This window comes from Myotis myotis, unplaced genomic scaffold (assembly GCF_014108235.1).
Source record: "Myotis myotis isolate mMyoMyo1 unplaced genomic scaffold, mMyoMyo1.p scaffold_m19_p_16, whole genome shotgun sequence".
Lineage (NCBI taxonomy): Eukaryota > Metazoa > Chordata > Mammalia > Chiroptera > Vespertilionidae > Myotis > Myotis myotis.
In genome coordinates, this window is record NW_023416320.1 from 24,760,732 (window position 1) to 24,777,691 (window position 16,960).

General features: G+C 42.9%; 1 protein-coding gene across 3 annotated transcripts in view; it reads left to right on the plus strand.

The window, feature by feature from the left end:
- The window catches only part of DEPTOR (DEP domain containing MTOR interacting protein), a 130,670-nt gene that overhangs the window by 34,964 nt on the left and 78,746 nt on the right, over positions 1-16,960 (plus strand). For all 3 annotated transcript variants that reach the window (XR_004972472.1, XM_036338163.1, XM_036338164.1), the window contains exons 2-3: positions 5,804-5,982; positions 7,087-7,210. Coding sequence is in view for 2 of the 3 variants with exons in the window: in XM_036338163.1 (XP_036194056.1) it covers positions 5,804-5,982; positions 7,087-7,210 (303 nt within the window). In the remaining variant the exon portion in view is untranslated. The remainder of the gene's footprint in view (positions 1-5,803; positions 5,983-7,086; positions 7,211-16,960) is intronic.

A 16,960-nucleotide genomic window follows, 5' to 3' on the forward strand; every position in this document is an offset into this window, starting at 1 on the left:
ACACATCCCAAGGTAAATACAATAGTCTAGCAAACTCCTGTGCATCTGTCTCCTAGCGTCAACAATGATCAGTTCATCACCAGTTATACAACTTGGTATTACACATATTTGAATTTTTTTCTCTACTATGAACATGTATTATTTTGACCATTTGAAATTTGCATTATGAAATAAATGTACATGTTCAAAGGAAATGCAGCAGGTTAGATTTCATTTGTTCCTGTCTTTCCTCTCATCCTTGTAGGGTGGGTGATGAACAGTGATTTTCTCTAAGTCCTCGAATCCCCAGGGACAGATATTGGCTGTTGCTGCAGAACATCTGGAAAGGACAATAGCTTTGGTTTAAAGAACATTTATGTCAGGGCTCTGGCCCAAATCACAGGGCTCACACTGTCAGCCCCACTGTTTGACTTGCTGTGTTTCTTAATAAACCGTTTACTTTGGCTGAGATTTATGACGCTGTTTTTAAATGAGAATCTGTAGTTTCTGCCTCCCCTTTGTTCCCTGGGTTCCACAACCTGCTGCAGTTCTCTGCAAGCTATTTTTTAAAAAAACAACGCACAAAAAAAACCCACACAATAATTTCTCCTTCCCTTATCAGATGGACGGTAATTTTGCAGGGATTATTAACACCCTGCACCGAGTAGTGTTTGTTCTGCTCGGGCGGGAAGAGGAAATTGTCTGATGCAATTTCGGCAGCTGGTTAGCTGGACAGGAATAGAACATTACAAAATCACCTTGAATCGTAAGCCTGCGCACCAGTTGTCTGAGATGAATGATGGGAAGGTGTTTTTTGTACTGAAATTCCTTAGCCAGTGGGATTGAAAAGGCAGCTGAAAGAGAGATGATTCGTTATTCTCCCCAGTGGCGCAGTGTGGATTGACTTGGCTGATGTGGATTGATCCTGAGTACATAGTAGGCATCAATGTTTTTCATATCATTGAAGATCTGTTTTCTACTATGCGCCAGGCACTAAAATTCTAAAACTAAATAAACAACCCTGTCTTCGTATCCCTGACCTCATTTAATTGCACTACCGTGGGATGAATGCTTTATTAGTGTCATTAAAATATTATGAAAAAACAGAGGAGAGGTTGTTTCCTGGCTTTAGAAGGCTGGGAGATGTCCACTGAGGAGGTGTCTTTCAGGCTGAAGAACAAGCAGAATTTTTTGAATTAATGAAGCCCAGAGAAGGGTGCATTCTAAGCAGAGGCGGTCTGTCTGGGTCAGAGGCATGGCGGGCGATGACATGTTCAGGGGATGGAGAAGAGCCCAGTGTGTCCAGACTGCAGGGCAGGTGTGCTTGTGCTGGGAGAGAGAGAGAGAGAGAGAGGCCAGGAAGCTTGGGAGGGAGGAGGCCTGGGGTCAGGGTGGAAGGTCTTTGGAAGGAATGATTCCAGGACACGCTCCTTAGAACCTGGGTAGGGGAGGTTCTTTGGATCCAGGGAATCGAGGCTTACACAGCCATGGAAGGGGTTGGTCCTGTTCTGGTTATTGCCGTGTGTGCACAGCTGGAAGAAGACTGGAAAACTCTACAGGGCCAAGGCGCTTCAGGTTGCCTCTTGCCATCTCTCATTTGCAGCTTCACGGGCTCCTTTCTCTGTCCTCAGCCTCGCTGTGCTGTCCCGCCCACTCCCCCCTCACTCAGTGTCCTTCAGTGCTGCAGACTTTTGACCTTTGTTCTAGGATTCCATGGGGACAGTATGAAGATGTGGAGGGTGTATGTGGGAGAACTGAATGGGGAAATCAGGAAAACTCCGGACGTGGCAGCTGAACCCCTTTAGCCAGAGCACCCCACGTTGCTCTGCTTTACGCATTGACATTTGGGCAACTTCTGCTTCAACAAAGTGTCCTATGGCACAACTAAAGCTTGAAAACTTCACTCTAGTTTAATTCTCAGCGGGAGCCATTCTGCTTGGCTTAGCTGATCGTTGTCATTTCACTCGGGCAGAGCCTTATGCTCCTGGTCTCCCTGTGACCTGCCCGTGGGCATGGGCAGGGATGCCCCACGCAGAGACAGCAGGCAGGGGGTTTGAACCCTGTGTGAGTGGGTAAGGTGTGGAAGATAGTTTAACACAAATGGGATGTTGGACATGGCAGACAATGTGACTGACATGTCCAGGCAAAATGCTGGGTTTAAAAGTGTGGCTTTTAGCCCCGAGCTCAGCATTTTGCAGTCTTTCTAGAGAATGCGATTCCATGAGAGGTTGAGCTATGAAAAATTGTTGTTTTTCAATGAAACTTGAAAATATTGCTTATCCAGAATTCTTTTCCCTCCATCATATTTCTGCTCAGTTTTCTAAACATGGAAATGTACCAGGCCCTGGTGGGCTGAGGGGTGCTGTCTAGTGCTTTCCCACTGAGCAGGGTGGGAATCAAATATGCTCAATAATTAGAACCAAGCTTGGGGTTCATCAAAGAGTAGTAACTGAAAGGTTCTATTCTGGAATATTTAAAGATAAACATTATCTAATATATATATATATATATATATATATATATATATATATATATATATTAAAGCTAGAAAGTTTACAGGAGCTAAAACTCCTCTTTTGGCTCATAACCTATTTCTCCCTCTACCAAATTATATGGTAGCGTATCCCACATTTCAACTTCTAAGTAAATTGGTCTTCATTATTCTTGAATTCCTGGCAGACATCATGTCTAAGAATTAATGTTTCGCATTCTGCCACTTTGAGCCTGTTAAGTGTCATTGTCACTGAATTCATTAGAAGGATTCGTGTGAGGACTTTAGTGCCTCTGTGAATATGTTTTTGTTTTGTTTTTAAATTAGGGCTCATTTATATTTTACTAATAATTACACCTTTACATGGGTATCATTTGTGGTTTTTACATGACCCGCCTTGGGAGCTGGCATGAGGATTAATACCAATAAAGCCATTAAAACTGTGGCTGGCACATGCTCAGGGCTCAAATGCTAACTCGATCCCGGTTAGTGAGCATTGTGGCAGTGTGATTGGGCAGATGCCCTTTTACCAATGGGACTCTCATGCTCAGAAGTTTGATCGCCTGGAATTATAGAGTCAGGACCAGAGCCGGGTCTTCATAGCCCCAGTCTTATGCTCCTGACTGTCCTCATAACTCACATTTGGGGGTTTAGTATTTCTTTCTTTTAAAAATTAATTAAAAAATTTTTATTTTCAAATTTTAAATTACTGTTGACTTTCAATATTATATTAGCTTCAGGTGCACAGCACAGTGGTTAGACATTTGGGGTTCAGTATTTCAACCCAGGAATTTTGGGATAATGTAGACATCAGGCCAATGGCAGTTTCTATGCAGTTAACAGATGTCTCCCCTTCCCCCTGCTGATGCCCCAGCTGAGCCCTTCATCCCCAGGCTTCTCAGGAGCCTTCTGTCTTCCACAATTGGTTGTCTTAGCTCAGGCTGCCATAACAAAGTATCATAGATCGAGTGGCTTAAACAGCTAAAGTTTACTCTCTCACAGTTCTGGAAGCTAGAAATCTGAGATTAAGGTATTGGCAGGGCCCTGTCCCAGCAACTCAATTGGTTAGAGCCATTGTCCCGATACACCAAGGTTCTTTGTTCAATCCCTGGTCAGGGCACATACAAGATGCAAACAACAAATGCAGGAATAAGTGAAACAACAAGTTGATGTTTCTCTCTCTCTTCCTCTCTCTCTCTCCCTTCCTCTCTCTCTCTAAAATTAATTTTTTAAATATTTTATTGATTTTTACAGAGTGGAAGGGAGAGGGATAGAGAGTTAGAAACATCGATGAGAGAGAAACATTGATCAGCTGCCTCCTGCACACCCCCCACTGGGGATGTGCCTGCAACCAAGGTACATGCCCTTGACCGGAATCGAACCTGGGACCCTTCAGTCTGCAGGCGGGAGCTCTCTATCCACTGAGGCAAATCGGTTAGGGCTTAATTTTTTTTTTTTTAAAGGCATTGGCAGGGTTGGTTTTCCTAAGGCCTCTCTTTGACTTATAGATAGCCTCCTTCTCTGTGTCTTCATGTGGTCTTCCATCTGTGCATGTCTGTGTCCTCATCTCCTCCTCTGATAAGGATACCAATCATATTGGATTAGGGCCCACCCTATTGACCTCATTGTAATTTAATTGCGTTTTAAAAGACTCCATCTCCAAATACAGCCACATTCTGGGGTACCAGGTCTTAGGGCCTCAACATATGAATTTTAGGGGAACACTGCTTGGCCTATAACAGTGTCTAGCAAGGAAGAACAGCTTAGCCTCAGAGCTCCAGCCCAGTATACTCCCAACTCCTAATCATGACCCTTGGGATATCAAAACCCATTAAATATCACTTAGTGCACTCTGTTAAAAACACACACACACAAAAAAAACAGTGAGAGTATGATTCAGTTCCTTCCTTAGGGAGTGGGAGAAAGGAGGGTGAGACATGCAGTGTGTCAGGCACTATGCTGGGTTGCTGGTGCTTCTCAGACATTATATCCCCAAATCTCAACTAGTGCACGCCATAACTGCCTCCATTTTACAGAGAAAGGAAGAGACGTTACGCTACTTGCCCAGGTCACACAGTCGCTGTGATTTTCTCATGTCTCATTCCTCTTTCTCAACAATGTTGAGGATTGACGGAAGGAGCATAGGAGCATGTGGGTGAAGAAGGAGGAAAGTGATCTCATGGTTCACCCAACTCAGACCCTTCCCTTGATAATTAAAAAATGCAAGGCTGATCAAAGAAGGGAAGATAAATGGGAGAAACTGTTTTTTCCAGACTGTTTAAAACTTTTGGAAAACAGTTACTGAGTTCTGAAGGGAATAAGGGAATGCTCTGTGTCAACCACTTACCGCCACACTCATCCATCAGCCTATACAAATTGAATTTATTCAACAGCTTTAACCCATCTGCTGGATTTTTGATTACTCCTCCCCAGCTAGAGGCAGCATGATGTGCCCTTTGAAAAGCTGGACTCTGAAATGAGGCCATCAGGGTCCAAATCTTAGTTAGGCAAGTGGTCGTAGGCAAGTCTCAGTTCTCTCTGCTGGAAGGAAGGAAGGAAGGAAGGAAGGAAGGAAGGAAGGAAGGAAGGAAGGAAGGAGGAGGAAGGGAGGGAGGGAGGGAGGAAGGAAGAGAGAAAGGGAGAGAGGGAGGAAAAAAGATAGCAAAAATAACTTCTGATTAGATTGTTGTTGTGAACATTGAGTCAATCTATATAAAGTGCTCAAGTCAACACCTGGAACCTAATAAACCTCATGAAAGGATTAACTGTTGCTTGTATAGAAAACAAGGCCCATAAAGGCAAGAATCTTTGTGTATTTTCTGATGTATATCTCTAATGCCCTGAAGTGCCTAATGGGCAGGTAATAGACATTGTCATAAATTCATATTTGTTCTATGAATGACTGGGAATGCAAATATGGTGGACCCTGAGCAATCTGCAATGAAGTGGAAATACCCAGTTTCAGCAAGTTTGTAGAGTTTTTGTTGGTTGGCTGGTTGAAGCTGTAAGCCCCCTGGTGAAGAGATAAATAGAAGGGAGTGTGGCAGGGGAGGGGTGGGAGAGCTTTTTTCAGCCTCCTGAGTGGCAGGAGAGCTCTAGGTTGTCTGGTTGTATTTCCCTCCCATTTACCTGTATCACCTGTAGATCTGGGGATGGAATCACTCGCTAGGACCTCAGGGCTTGACAGTGTGGCAGTCACTCACTGACACTGAAATAGTTGGATGCCACTCTGGTACCTTCAGAGCTTCCATCCTGTCACTGCTCTCTGGGATGGGTTTAATAATTTGTGTTGTCATCAAAATTTCTAAAATGATTGCCAAATTTTCTTTCCAGGCTCAGGTTGCATGAGGAAAAGGTTATTAAAGATAGGCGACATCATCTCAAAACCTACCCAAACTGCTTCGTCGCCAAAGAACTGATTGACTGGCTGATTGAGCACAAAGAGGCTTCTGACCGAGAGACAGCAATTAAACTCATGCAGAAATTAGCAGACCGCGGCATCATTCATCATGGTGAGTGAGGCGACACTAAAGGAGAAATGAAGGACTACATCTTTATTCAGATATGAACCTACCCATTTACAAAATAAAACATTTGACTTTAATTGCCTCCTGTGAACCTTTCCCCAGCTTCTTTTCCTTCCTCTCTCTAAGAGGCATTTGGGTTTATTTCCATGAACTTCTTTATACTTTTTCTTCCTGTATGTGCATCTTTTTGCAACATATCATATTGTTTTTAAATCATTATAGAGATGGGTATTTATTCGTTTGCAGCTTGATCAATGTGCTTTTGGGGAGGCTCATCTATACTGATAGTGTATCTCCTGTTTTCTTATTTTCACTGCTATATGTATAATTGTGCCATCATGCATTTATCCATGGACACTGTGAGGTTATTTCTAACTTTTTGCTGTTACGCTCGATGGTGAAATGAATATTCATGAACATGTCTCCTTAAAATCGCTAACCCTGGCCAAGGTCTTGCACATGCTGGTATTCTCTCGGGCTAGAATTCCCTTTCTCTTCATTTTTGCTTAATTGCTACTCATTGTTCACATCTCCACTTACATGCAAACTCTTCAGAGAAGCATCCAGTCCCCAAAGCTAGGTTCCTGGGATACTGGGTACTCCTCCTTTGGGCCCCCATATCTCCTCACCTCCTTCATAATCTTATCACATCCTATTTTAATTACATGTTGATATTTCTCTTTCGCTAAATTTCATTCTTTATGGTTGATGCCTTCCCCGATATCATGCTCAAGCAGAGTTTGTGGAATGAATGATGAATTGAATTTTGTGACCTTTTTTTGTTGTTGTTTTTGTTTGTTTGTTTTTGTGTGACCTTTTTAATAGGTAATGATGATGATGATGATATAATAGCTAATAATACTGAGCACTCACTCTGTTCCAGGTACCACACTAAATACTCTATATGTTAATCAGCTTAACAATAACCCACAACCATCGGACCAACTTATATACTCTATATGTATTAAGTAGCGTGCTTGAGAAATTAGGTAGTAGAACAAATCTTAATTAGCATTATAATTCATTTGAGTAAATAAATAAGAATTATCTGTTTTTCTTATTTGCCCCTCTCTGTATATTGTGTTTCAGTGTGTGATGAACACAAGGAATTCAAGGATGTCAAACTCTTCTACCGCTTTAGAAAGGATGACGGCACCTTCCCATTGGACAACGAAGTGAAGGCCTTCATGAGAGGACAGAGGCTATATGAGAAGTATGTTGCACATGAAATCCCCCACTGTAACCTTAACTTTTGGAGAGAAGCAAGGCTATTTTAGTCTTTTATCATTTTGACTTCAGCCTGGCTCTTCCATGTGGGATGGTTACATAACTGTTCCTTTAATAATGAGAAAACTTTCTCACTCACTTGCTTTGCTCTTTGCCAGAAATTACATCACTCTCATAAGATTCTTAATAAAGAATTTGTTTAAATAGTGTTTTCTATATTTAGGTCAATTTAACAAAACCCCAGAAGTAAAAACAGAAGGTTGGAGCTTGATGTTTGCAATCAAAAGATGCCGCTGCCCGTTCTCTCTCTAAAACACTGTTGTGTAACTTGGGGGTTTAGTCTTGTAAATGGCTAGAGATGCAGTGTCAAGTGCAGTGGAAGTCTAAGTTCAGGTTGAGAAATGAGTAGTGAGAGAACTTCAGGTAGAGGAAGAATCTCAGAGCATTTTGAGAAATGAATATACTGTAGCCCAGGAGTATTTGGTTGGTGGATCTTGAATCTCCCCAGTCATCTCTGAGCTGATCTGCTATTTCTATGGTTCCTAGTCCATCCTACCTTCCTTGTTTTTGTTTCCCCGCATCCTCCCCGGCAACCATAAGAGAAAGGAGTGCAGGAGCGATGGCAGCCCCCCTTCCCCGCCCTTTACTCTGTTTGCCTTTCAAGGTTCAGGGAGTTGAACATATTTCTTTATCACATAAAAGAGCTTACTCTGTGATGGGTGGGTTGGTGCATGGGGGAGAGGGCCTGGGTGGTCAAATAATGGTTAAGAGCCAGAAAGGACTGAGTTCTAGCCCTGTCACCTTACCTTTATAAACCTCAGTGTCCTCTTCTATGACATGGAAGTAATGATAGCACTCACCTCCTAGATGTATAATTCTGTGTGGGAATTAACAGAATAAGCTGTGTCAAATACTTAAGTATTTAGCTGAGTAACTCTGGTATGTCATTAGACTCCATCAATGAAAACCATTTTGGATATTAACATGACAGTGATGGCCATCTATGAACCTCCTATGTCCTGCGTCTGTTCCAGTTCTGTTCACCTTTGTTTCAAGCTGGGATTGTCCAACCACTTAATGCCCAATATGTACTAGTTTGCCTGTCATCTGCTTCCGATATTGAAGAATTGAAAAACCCTCATCTCTCTGACTCACATGAATTTGAATGGAAGGGATCCCTCAACACCTCCATTGTCTACCTGAGTGTGTCTATATGTTTTGTTGCTGTTTTATTTTACTTTCTTAGTTCCTTTAGGACAATCCTAGCAGGTGTTTGGTATTTAGATTACCATCTTGATCACTTCAAGCTATAAGATTCCAGGTTGTCAAAAACATACATGCCATTTCCAAGGAAGGAAGCCAGGGGTTTTGTGACACTCTTCTCTAGCTACAGTTGATCTCTCGGGATCTGGGTAACCATACTGAGGGAATTGGGATTAGCAATAACTGAAAATGTCTGATACAGAACTATTCTTGCCAATGGGATGAGTATGATGGGTATAGGACCAAAATAAGAAAAGTAAAAGAGAGTTGTCATAGCTTCTAGAAAACAGACTTACTCTAGCTCCTTATATCCTATGTGCCATTCACACTGAACTGTGTGTCTCTGGACTAGCCTTCAGGCCATTTATTAATTCATTAATTATTAAACAAAAGTTTCATTGAGCTCTTACCACATGCAAGTACAGTTATGGGCACTGGAAATGTGCCCTGAACCAGAGACAGACAAAGCCCCTGGCCCCATTTAATTAAAGAGATAGACACTAAATGGATATCGCATGAAGAGGAGTGTAGTGGAATACATGGTTTTCAGTGCTAGAAAGAAAAAGAGACTTACTGAGAGTGGTGAGGTATGGCAGATAGGAGGGTCACGGAAGACTTCCCTGAAAAGACTGCATTTGAATAAAGTGAGCCTTGCAGATATCTGGTAGAAGAGCATCCCAGACAGAGGGTACAGCAAGAATAAAGGCTTGGAAGCAGGAATGTGCATGGTGTATCTTATGTCAGTAAGGAGGCCAGAGTGTTCAGAGGGCAGGAAGTAAGGAAAGAATAGTAGGAGATGAGTTGAGGTCAGATCATATAGGATCCTTTAGGCCATGATGTGCACTGAGGATTTTAAGCATAGTGGGAAGCCTTTGGAGAGCAGGGAGGAGAGAAGTGGCATATGATGTACTTTTTGTATATGCTGTTCCCGCTGCCTGGAAGACTCTTGAGACTATTCTTACCTCCTTTCTTAGTTCACTCTCACTCCTCCTGTCTGCATGTTCACTATGACTTTCTCTGCGAATCCTTCCATATCGCCTTATGACTGAATTAGGTGCTGTAACTGTGTTTTACCCATCAAAGAGCTATATTTTTTTTTTTAAATATATTTTATTGACTTTTTACAGAGAGGAAGGGAGAGAGATAGAGAGTTAGAAACATCGATGAGAGAGAAACATCGATCAGCTGCCTCCTGCACATCTCCTACTGGGGATATGCCCGCAACCCAGGTACATGCCCTTGACCGGAATCGAACCTGGGACCTTTCAGTCCGCAGGCCGATGCTCTATCCACTGAGCCAAACCGGTTTCGGCAAAGAGCTATATTAAAATTTCATCTGTGTTTACTGTGTTACATTATGAAACATAAGGGTAGGGAATGCTTTATTTTTCTTTGTATGTCTTATGGTTTCACATGTGCCTCGCCAGATGTAGACGGTAAATATTTGCTGAAAAGTATGAATAAACTCTTCGATCCCTGGATGAATTGATCAATATTGCTGTACTTTCCCTGTGTGCAGTTGGCTTTCCAGTCATTAGTGTTCACCGTCTCAATTTCCAAGTAGATTTATTTCTTTAAACTGCTTGTGAAATTAGCGCTAGGAAAAGTAATTTAATAAGTACTTAACCTTGCATGAACTGGCTGCCACCTCGCAAAGCTTGGCTCCTACTTTTGGTTGCTGGGTCATGCATGGAACAAACGTTAGGCTCTTTGGAATTGATGGCGTACTTTATCTATTTGATCAGTTTTGTTTAGTGTAGTTCTATGGTATGCATTTTTCTTGTTTCCCTGGACATCTTTTCCATGATTCTCAGCATGTACTACTATTTTGTAACTTTTGGGGTACTTTAAAAAATAACATTAAGAAATGCATTGCTGCTTTTGTTCATAGCTCATCTTTTCAAGTATTTTTTGATATTATTTTAGGATCCTCTAACATTTGTGAAAGAAGGTCTTGCAAAATACAAGGGGGGGGCAAAAATAGATTTACAGTTGTTCATATGGAAAATAATACAATAAATAATTATACAAGAATACACTCTGTGTTTCATGTACTCACAATTGTAAACTTTGCCCCACCCTGTATGTTCCTTTTGTTGTTTTCCTTTTAAGAAAATGAAAACTGATAATATTTGTTGATTGCTAACTCTGTATTGGATATCCTGACAAATCCATTTTATTTAATCACCATAACAACCTCTATGCTATCATTGTCTCCATTTTATGGATGAGAAAAATGCGGTAGGGAAAGGTTAAGTCTCATACCCAAGATCACCTCCCTAGTAAAAATCAGCTGGGATTTGAACCCAAGAGCTCAGAGTCCAAACTTATTGCTACTAGGCTATTAATAAATTTTTTCCTTTAGTGGAGATCATATGAATAAAATCAATTTTCACTTCAAAATGTAATTTATCTTAAAATGTATGTCAGAGTTTGTTAATATGCGGGTATGGAACTTTCTATAAAATTTTATTGAAAATATTCCAGGATTCTAAAGCAGACACTGGCAAAAGAGAGTGAAATGATTTTCCTTCCTGGTAAATCTTTGTGGTCAATGTGATCAAAACAATGCCTTTTTTGGGGTAACTTAAGCTCTTCAAAGCATTTCCATTAGATTATTTTCTCTGAATTTCCTTAATATAGTAATAATAGAGTAGTAAATGATGTTGGTGATAACGATGATGATGTAAATAATGACATAAAATAGATGGGGCATTACGTTATGGCCCTAGAAGGAGGAGCCCTCAGGACCCGAAGCAGTTAAGTCATTTCTGGGTGGTGACTGCAACTGGAGAGGGACAGAGAGACACCTGACCCCGGGGTGCCAGGTGTGTAGACCACTACTCTTCCACAACCGCCCACCAGCTCAGAGGGGCTGGCTGTGTTGTCAGGATTTCCTTTATGCTCTGCTTTTGCTTGTTTGTTCTGTGCTATGAATAGACGTGGTGAAACTTAGTGGTTTCTGGCTGCAGTTTTGCTGAGCCTTGCTGATTTGGGGGCACCCTGGCTTTCTCACCCTCTGTGGTATTTCTCAGTCAGATATTTCATAAGACAAATCTTGGGGGGTATCAAAACTAAAATGTAGTGACTCTGTTACCTCTTTTTTTTTAAAAAAAAAATACACACACACACACACACACACACACACACACACACTCTAGAGGCCCAGTGCATGAAATTCGTGCACTGGTACGGTCCCTAGCAGCTGCTGCCAGATCCTCCCTCCCTTCCCCTGGCCAGCCCTGCCCCTTGGTTGAATTCCTGGACAAATTCTTGGTTGAGGGGACAATTTGCACACTATGCTTTTATTTTATAGGATTTGTTGATTTCAGAGAGGAAGGAAGAGGGAGAGAGAAATAGAAACATTAATGATGAGAGAGAATCATCGATCTGCTGCCTCCTGCACACCCCACACTGGGGATTGGGCCCACAACCCGGGCATGTGCCCTGACCAGGAATCAAACCGTGACCTCCTGGTTCATAGGTTGATGCTCAACCACTGAGCCAAGCCGGCCGGGCTCTACTACCTCTTAATGTCTTTGTCACTCCAGTTACCTTCACTCAGAGGTACTTGAACACATGCCAAGGGGCAGACGCTGGCCCTTTCAAGTTGTCTCACTGTGAGAAAAGCTATCGGTGAGCTGGTGACATGAATCCTCCTGTGCAGTGAGTGACAGCAGGTGTGGGCTTCGGAGTCACACAGCCCTGGTCTCCAGTCTCAGCCTCACAGCTTGCTTGCTCTGTGACCTTGAGTAGGGTGCTGAGCCTCTCTGATCTGCAGCCTTAAATGGAGATAAGGCCAGGACCCACATGCACAGGCTATTGGGAAGAATAAATGAAATATGGTTGTACAATGCTAAGCACAGTGCTTGACTCACAGAAATGTTAGCGGCTGCTATTAGAGTAGTAAATAATAATATAGATGAATGATACCTCTTAGTCTTACATTATTTCAAAATTTAGCCTAGCATAGTACTTAGGAGTCCAGGAGTCAGGCTACCTGGGTGTGAATCCTGGCTCTGATCCTTTGGGCTTGTGGTTTCACCTCTCTGTGCCTCCACTTGCCCATCTAGTAAATGGAGATATGGATCATATTGACCTCAGAGATTTCTTGTGGGCATTAAATGAATTACTATGTATAAGCCCACAGAACAGGGCTGAGCTCAGCGTGATTGCTCAGCTCCTGCTGCCAGCTTGAAGGGAGTGTGAGAGAGAGGGTGTGTGCTCCTGGATCAGTGCCCAGACTTTGTCATTTTGAGGAATCCGTCTGAGCACATCAGGAGCACAATGCATTTTTCATCAACAAGGTCTCATTAAACCTTCCTTTCACTGTGGACTGAAGATGCAAAAAGTAAGGCATGGCATCTCTCCAGGAGGGGCTGACAATTTCCCACTTAATTTCCCATGAGCACAGACACCCCTAGACGCACAGCACATGAACAGGGCTCACACTCTCCCCAAAGAGTATAATTTTTTGTTTTCGAGTAAAACCTTTATAAGCAGGATCAGTATCTGTAACTTCAAAGAATGACATCGCATCTGGGTGCACTTCCTTTCACATGCTAGAAGATATTTGGGATGCATGCACCAAACTACAAAACGTGATTATCTTTCAGCAGTTAGCAAAATAGATCTCTTTACGAAAAAGTCAAACTCTGGATTATGAAGTGTTCTATACACTGATAAACAGAATTAGCTCTAAAAGAGAATATGAGTCGGAGGTACAGTTTGGACTTTCCCTTACTCAAACGAATAGTTGAACCGCACATTTTAAACTAAGCATGATTTTATCTTCAGACCTGGAGGAGACTTCTCAGCTCTAATTCAACCTCAGTCTTACATGGAGTTAAATTCCTTCTAGGTCTGGTTCATAGAAACATTGGTTTAGTTTTTTATCTAAAGGGCTTTTGGTTTTCTCAGCAGCAGGTGTTTCTCTCTCCATCCCCTGGTAGTCTCTCTATTCTGCCCAGGAGTGGAGACCTGCTGGAAGAATTGGTTTAAATGCCTGTATGCCATTCAATCTCTGTTGAGTCCCTACTGTTTCCTTTATATTCTCTCCTCCACAGATGGAAAAGAAATATAAGGGAGAAAGTGTGTCCAAAGGGGAAAAGCCCTTTTGTGTGTTTTATCTTATCAGAGGTTTCTCTACCAAGTGCCCCTGGGACCTTTTTCCTGTCCCCTCCCAGTGCCTGGCACGGTAAGTATTTGCTGAATGAACAAAGGACGCTGCAGGCTGGGATGGCTGTGAGCTGCCAAGCTTGTACCGCGAAGGGGCTCCGGAGAGCTTGTTTTTAATGACAAGCAGGGATCTCCAGACGTTGACCTTGTCTTGCCTCTTCAGAGTTTAATAGCATCTTATACATTAACATGCTTGATCCTCATATAACTCTGTGAGTCAGTTATGCCCAGTAGACACACTTAATCCCATGGTTGGGATGGGGGGAAGGGGTGTGAGCTAGAGAGAGATTTAATGAATGATGTCACCCTAAATCATGAAGTGGGAATTAAAAAAAAAAAAATAGTCTCCAGGCTTTTGACTCCATCTTGTTCCAACTCTGGTATAGATGTACTTTTCAGACTGAGATCCACTCTCTGCAAATTGATTCAAATTATGGAAATCTGTTTGAATCATTTTGCAAACTTTAATAGAAATACTTTCTAATATGTTATGGACAACATTTTCACAGTTTACCTGTGCTGCCCAATTAATTAGTAACCTCATAGAATCTCGCAATAAACGATTTCTGCCCTCTTGGTTTATTTGAAGAGTGTCCAAAGATTGCAAAGAAAGTGGGTTAGAAGTTGTTACCTTTTGCAACCTCTTATCTGGGATGTCAGGGGTTGATTATGATACAGTATATGTAATGCCAAGAACTGTTAAGTGTCTGGACATTTTACCCTACTTGCAAGCGAGCAAGTTTGCTGGCCGTCATTTCATGGATCCTGAAAGAAGACATAAGACCCCTGTGTTAGGGACAAAGGGTGGTTTATTACCTTCAGCAGTAATAATAACAGAGTATCATCATTTTTTCGGAACCAGTTCACCAAGCCTTGTTCCCACAGAACAGCACAACCAGGGCCAGATGGCACCTGCCTGGGTTGGGTTACAAAAAAGGAATCCCCAGCTTGAGGAACCTGAATCTTTTGTAATAGTCTTCAAGCAGACCTGCTCTCTGGTCTGCTTGAAGGAGGAGACATTATCTGTATTATATTGGACCATAGCAGATCTGCCCCTTTGTTCCAGAGGGAAGACACTACCTTTATCGTCCAAGCCTGTTCATTACACAAACATTCTTGAAAAGCTAGTCTGGGACACAAGTTGTCAATGCTTCTGCTTGCAAGATAGGAAGCGGTGTGAGCCCCATCTCTCAACAACTAAAACAAAAGGCACAAATTAAAGGGCCATCATCTCTTCTCATGCCATCTCTTCTGCGTATTTACCCCTAGCTTAAGAAGAAAATTTTAAGTGGTTTCATTCTATGTACAGAGGAATGTTAAAAAAACAAAATTCGACGCAGTAAACTGGAAAAATTGGCTTTATTAAGCAAATCATGACTTGGGCAGCATCCCGTCTAACAACTGGAAGTGTTGTGGAAAATGGAAGGTTTTTGTTGTAAGAAGGGTGGAGCCAGGGAGCTATTAGTGAAAGAAAAGAAAGGATTATTTGGGGGCAGGACATCTTTGGGGAAAGAGGAAGGTTTTCATTATAGGCTGCCTCTCCTTTCTGTGGGGGATGGAGAGGGCCCATGTGACAGATAACTGATGCTTGACCAGAAAATTCCATACTAGTTGATTAAGATTATGTTTCTGGGAGAGGTTGAAACCGCAATTAGATCAGCTATTTAATCTAGTTTGGGGCCTGTGGTTTTTTTCTTCAACCAGAGTTGAAGAGATAGTGGAATAAACCTGGAGTTTCTGATGATAAAGACGAAAGCAGCAAACATAGGGCATCATTGATGTTTATTGTGCACCAAGTGCTTTACATGTGTTGTTTTATTAAAGCCTCATTCTGAACCAGTGGGACAAATACTGCTATTCTCCCTTTGGCAAATAAGAAAATTGAGATGGCAGAGGTGAACTAACTTGCTTACCTTCACACAGCTAGAAAGCATGGGCAACATTTTAAAAAAATATATTTTTATTAATTTCAGAAAGGAAAGGAGAGGGAGATAGAAATAGAAACATCAATGATGAAAGAAAATCACTGATTGGCTGCCTCCTGCATACTCCACACTGGGATCTAGCCCGCAACCCAGGCATGTGCCCTGACCAGGAATCAAACTCTGACCTCCTAGTTCATAGGCCAATACTCAACCACTGAGCAACACTGGCCAGGTATGGGCAACATTTTGAAGCCTGATTTCCAGCTCCAGAGACCATGATCTTAACTGGTTTTCAGTCTGTAGCTCCCATTTTGCAAAGATTCTACAGCTTCAATACAGGCGATAGTGATAATGAACACCGCTAAATAGTGGCAAACAGGACACAACTTGATAGATTTGTAAATGGGCCTGAAAGAAGTGTGTCTCCTATCTCTTACCAAGTCAAGGTTTTGGAAATTGCATTCTCCCTGCTGTCTCTTGACAATGCCACCCCCCCCCCCCTACACAATATGTAGCAATGATATTAGAGCTTTGGTCATATGCCCAGCAGGTAGTAGGTCAGCTGTGCTTGTCAGAAGTCATCAGCCAACGGGGGGGGGGGGGGGGGGGGGTAGGAGTTGGGAGGAGGAGGGCAAAAAGGGAAGAAAATGGGAGATATCTGTAATACTATCAACAATACAAAAGAGGCCCAGTGCACAAAAATTTGTGCACTCAGCGGGGGTCCCCTCAGCCCAGCCTGTGCCCTCTCACAGTCTGGGACCCCTCGGGGGATGACCATCTGCTGGCTGAGGCCTGCTCCCCTGGGGATTGGGCCTAAGCTGGCAGTCAGACATCCCGCTGGCAGCCCGGCAGCCCTCGGGGGATGTCCACTTGCTAGCAGGGAGCAGATCTAAGCTGCAGTCAGACATCCTTAGCGCTGCTGAGGAGGCAGGAGAGGCTCCCACCACCACCGCTGTACTGGCAGCCATCAGCCTGGCTTGTGGCTGAGCAGAGCTCCTCCATGTGGGAGCTCACTGACCACCAGAGGGCAGCTCCTGCATTGAGCGTCTGCCCCCTGGTGGTCAGTGTGTGTCATAGTGACCAGTCATTCCCGGTCGTTCTGCTGTTAGGGTCAGTTTGCATGTTACCCTTTTACTATATAGGATAGAGGCCTGGTGCATGGGTTGGGGCCGGCTGGTTTGCCCTGAATGGTGTCCCGGACCAGGGTGGGGGTCCCCACTGGGGTGCCTGGCCAGCCTGGGTGAGGGGCTGAGGGCTGTTTTCAGGCTGGCCAAGCCTGCAACTGAAGCTCCCAGTCTCTCCTTTTTTTCTTTTTTTCTTTTATTCTGGGATTTATTTACCTTCTGTAATTGTAACTTTATTGCGGCTCC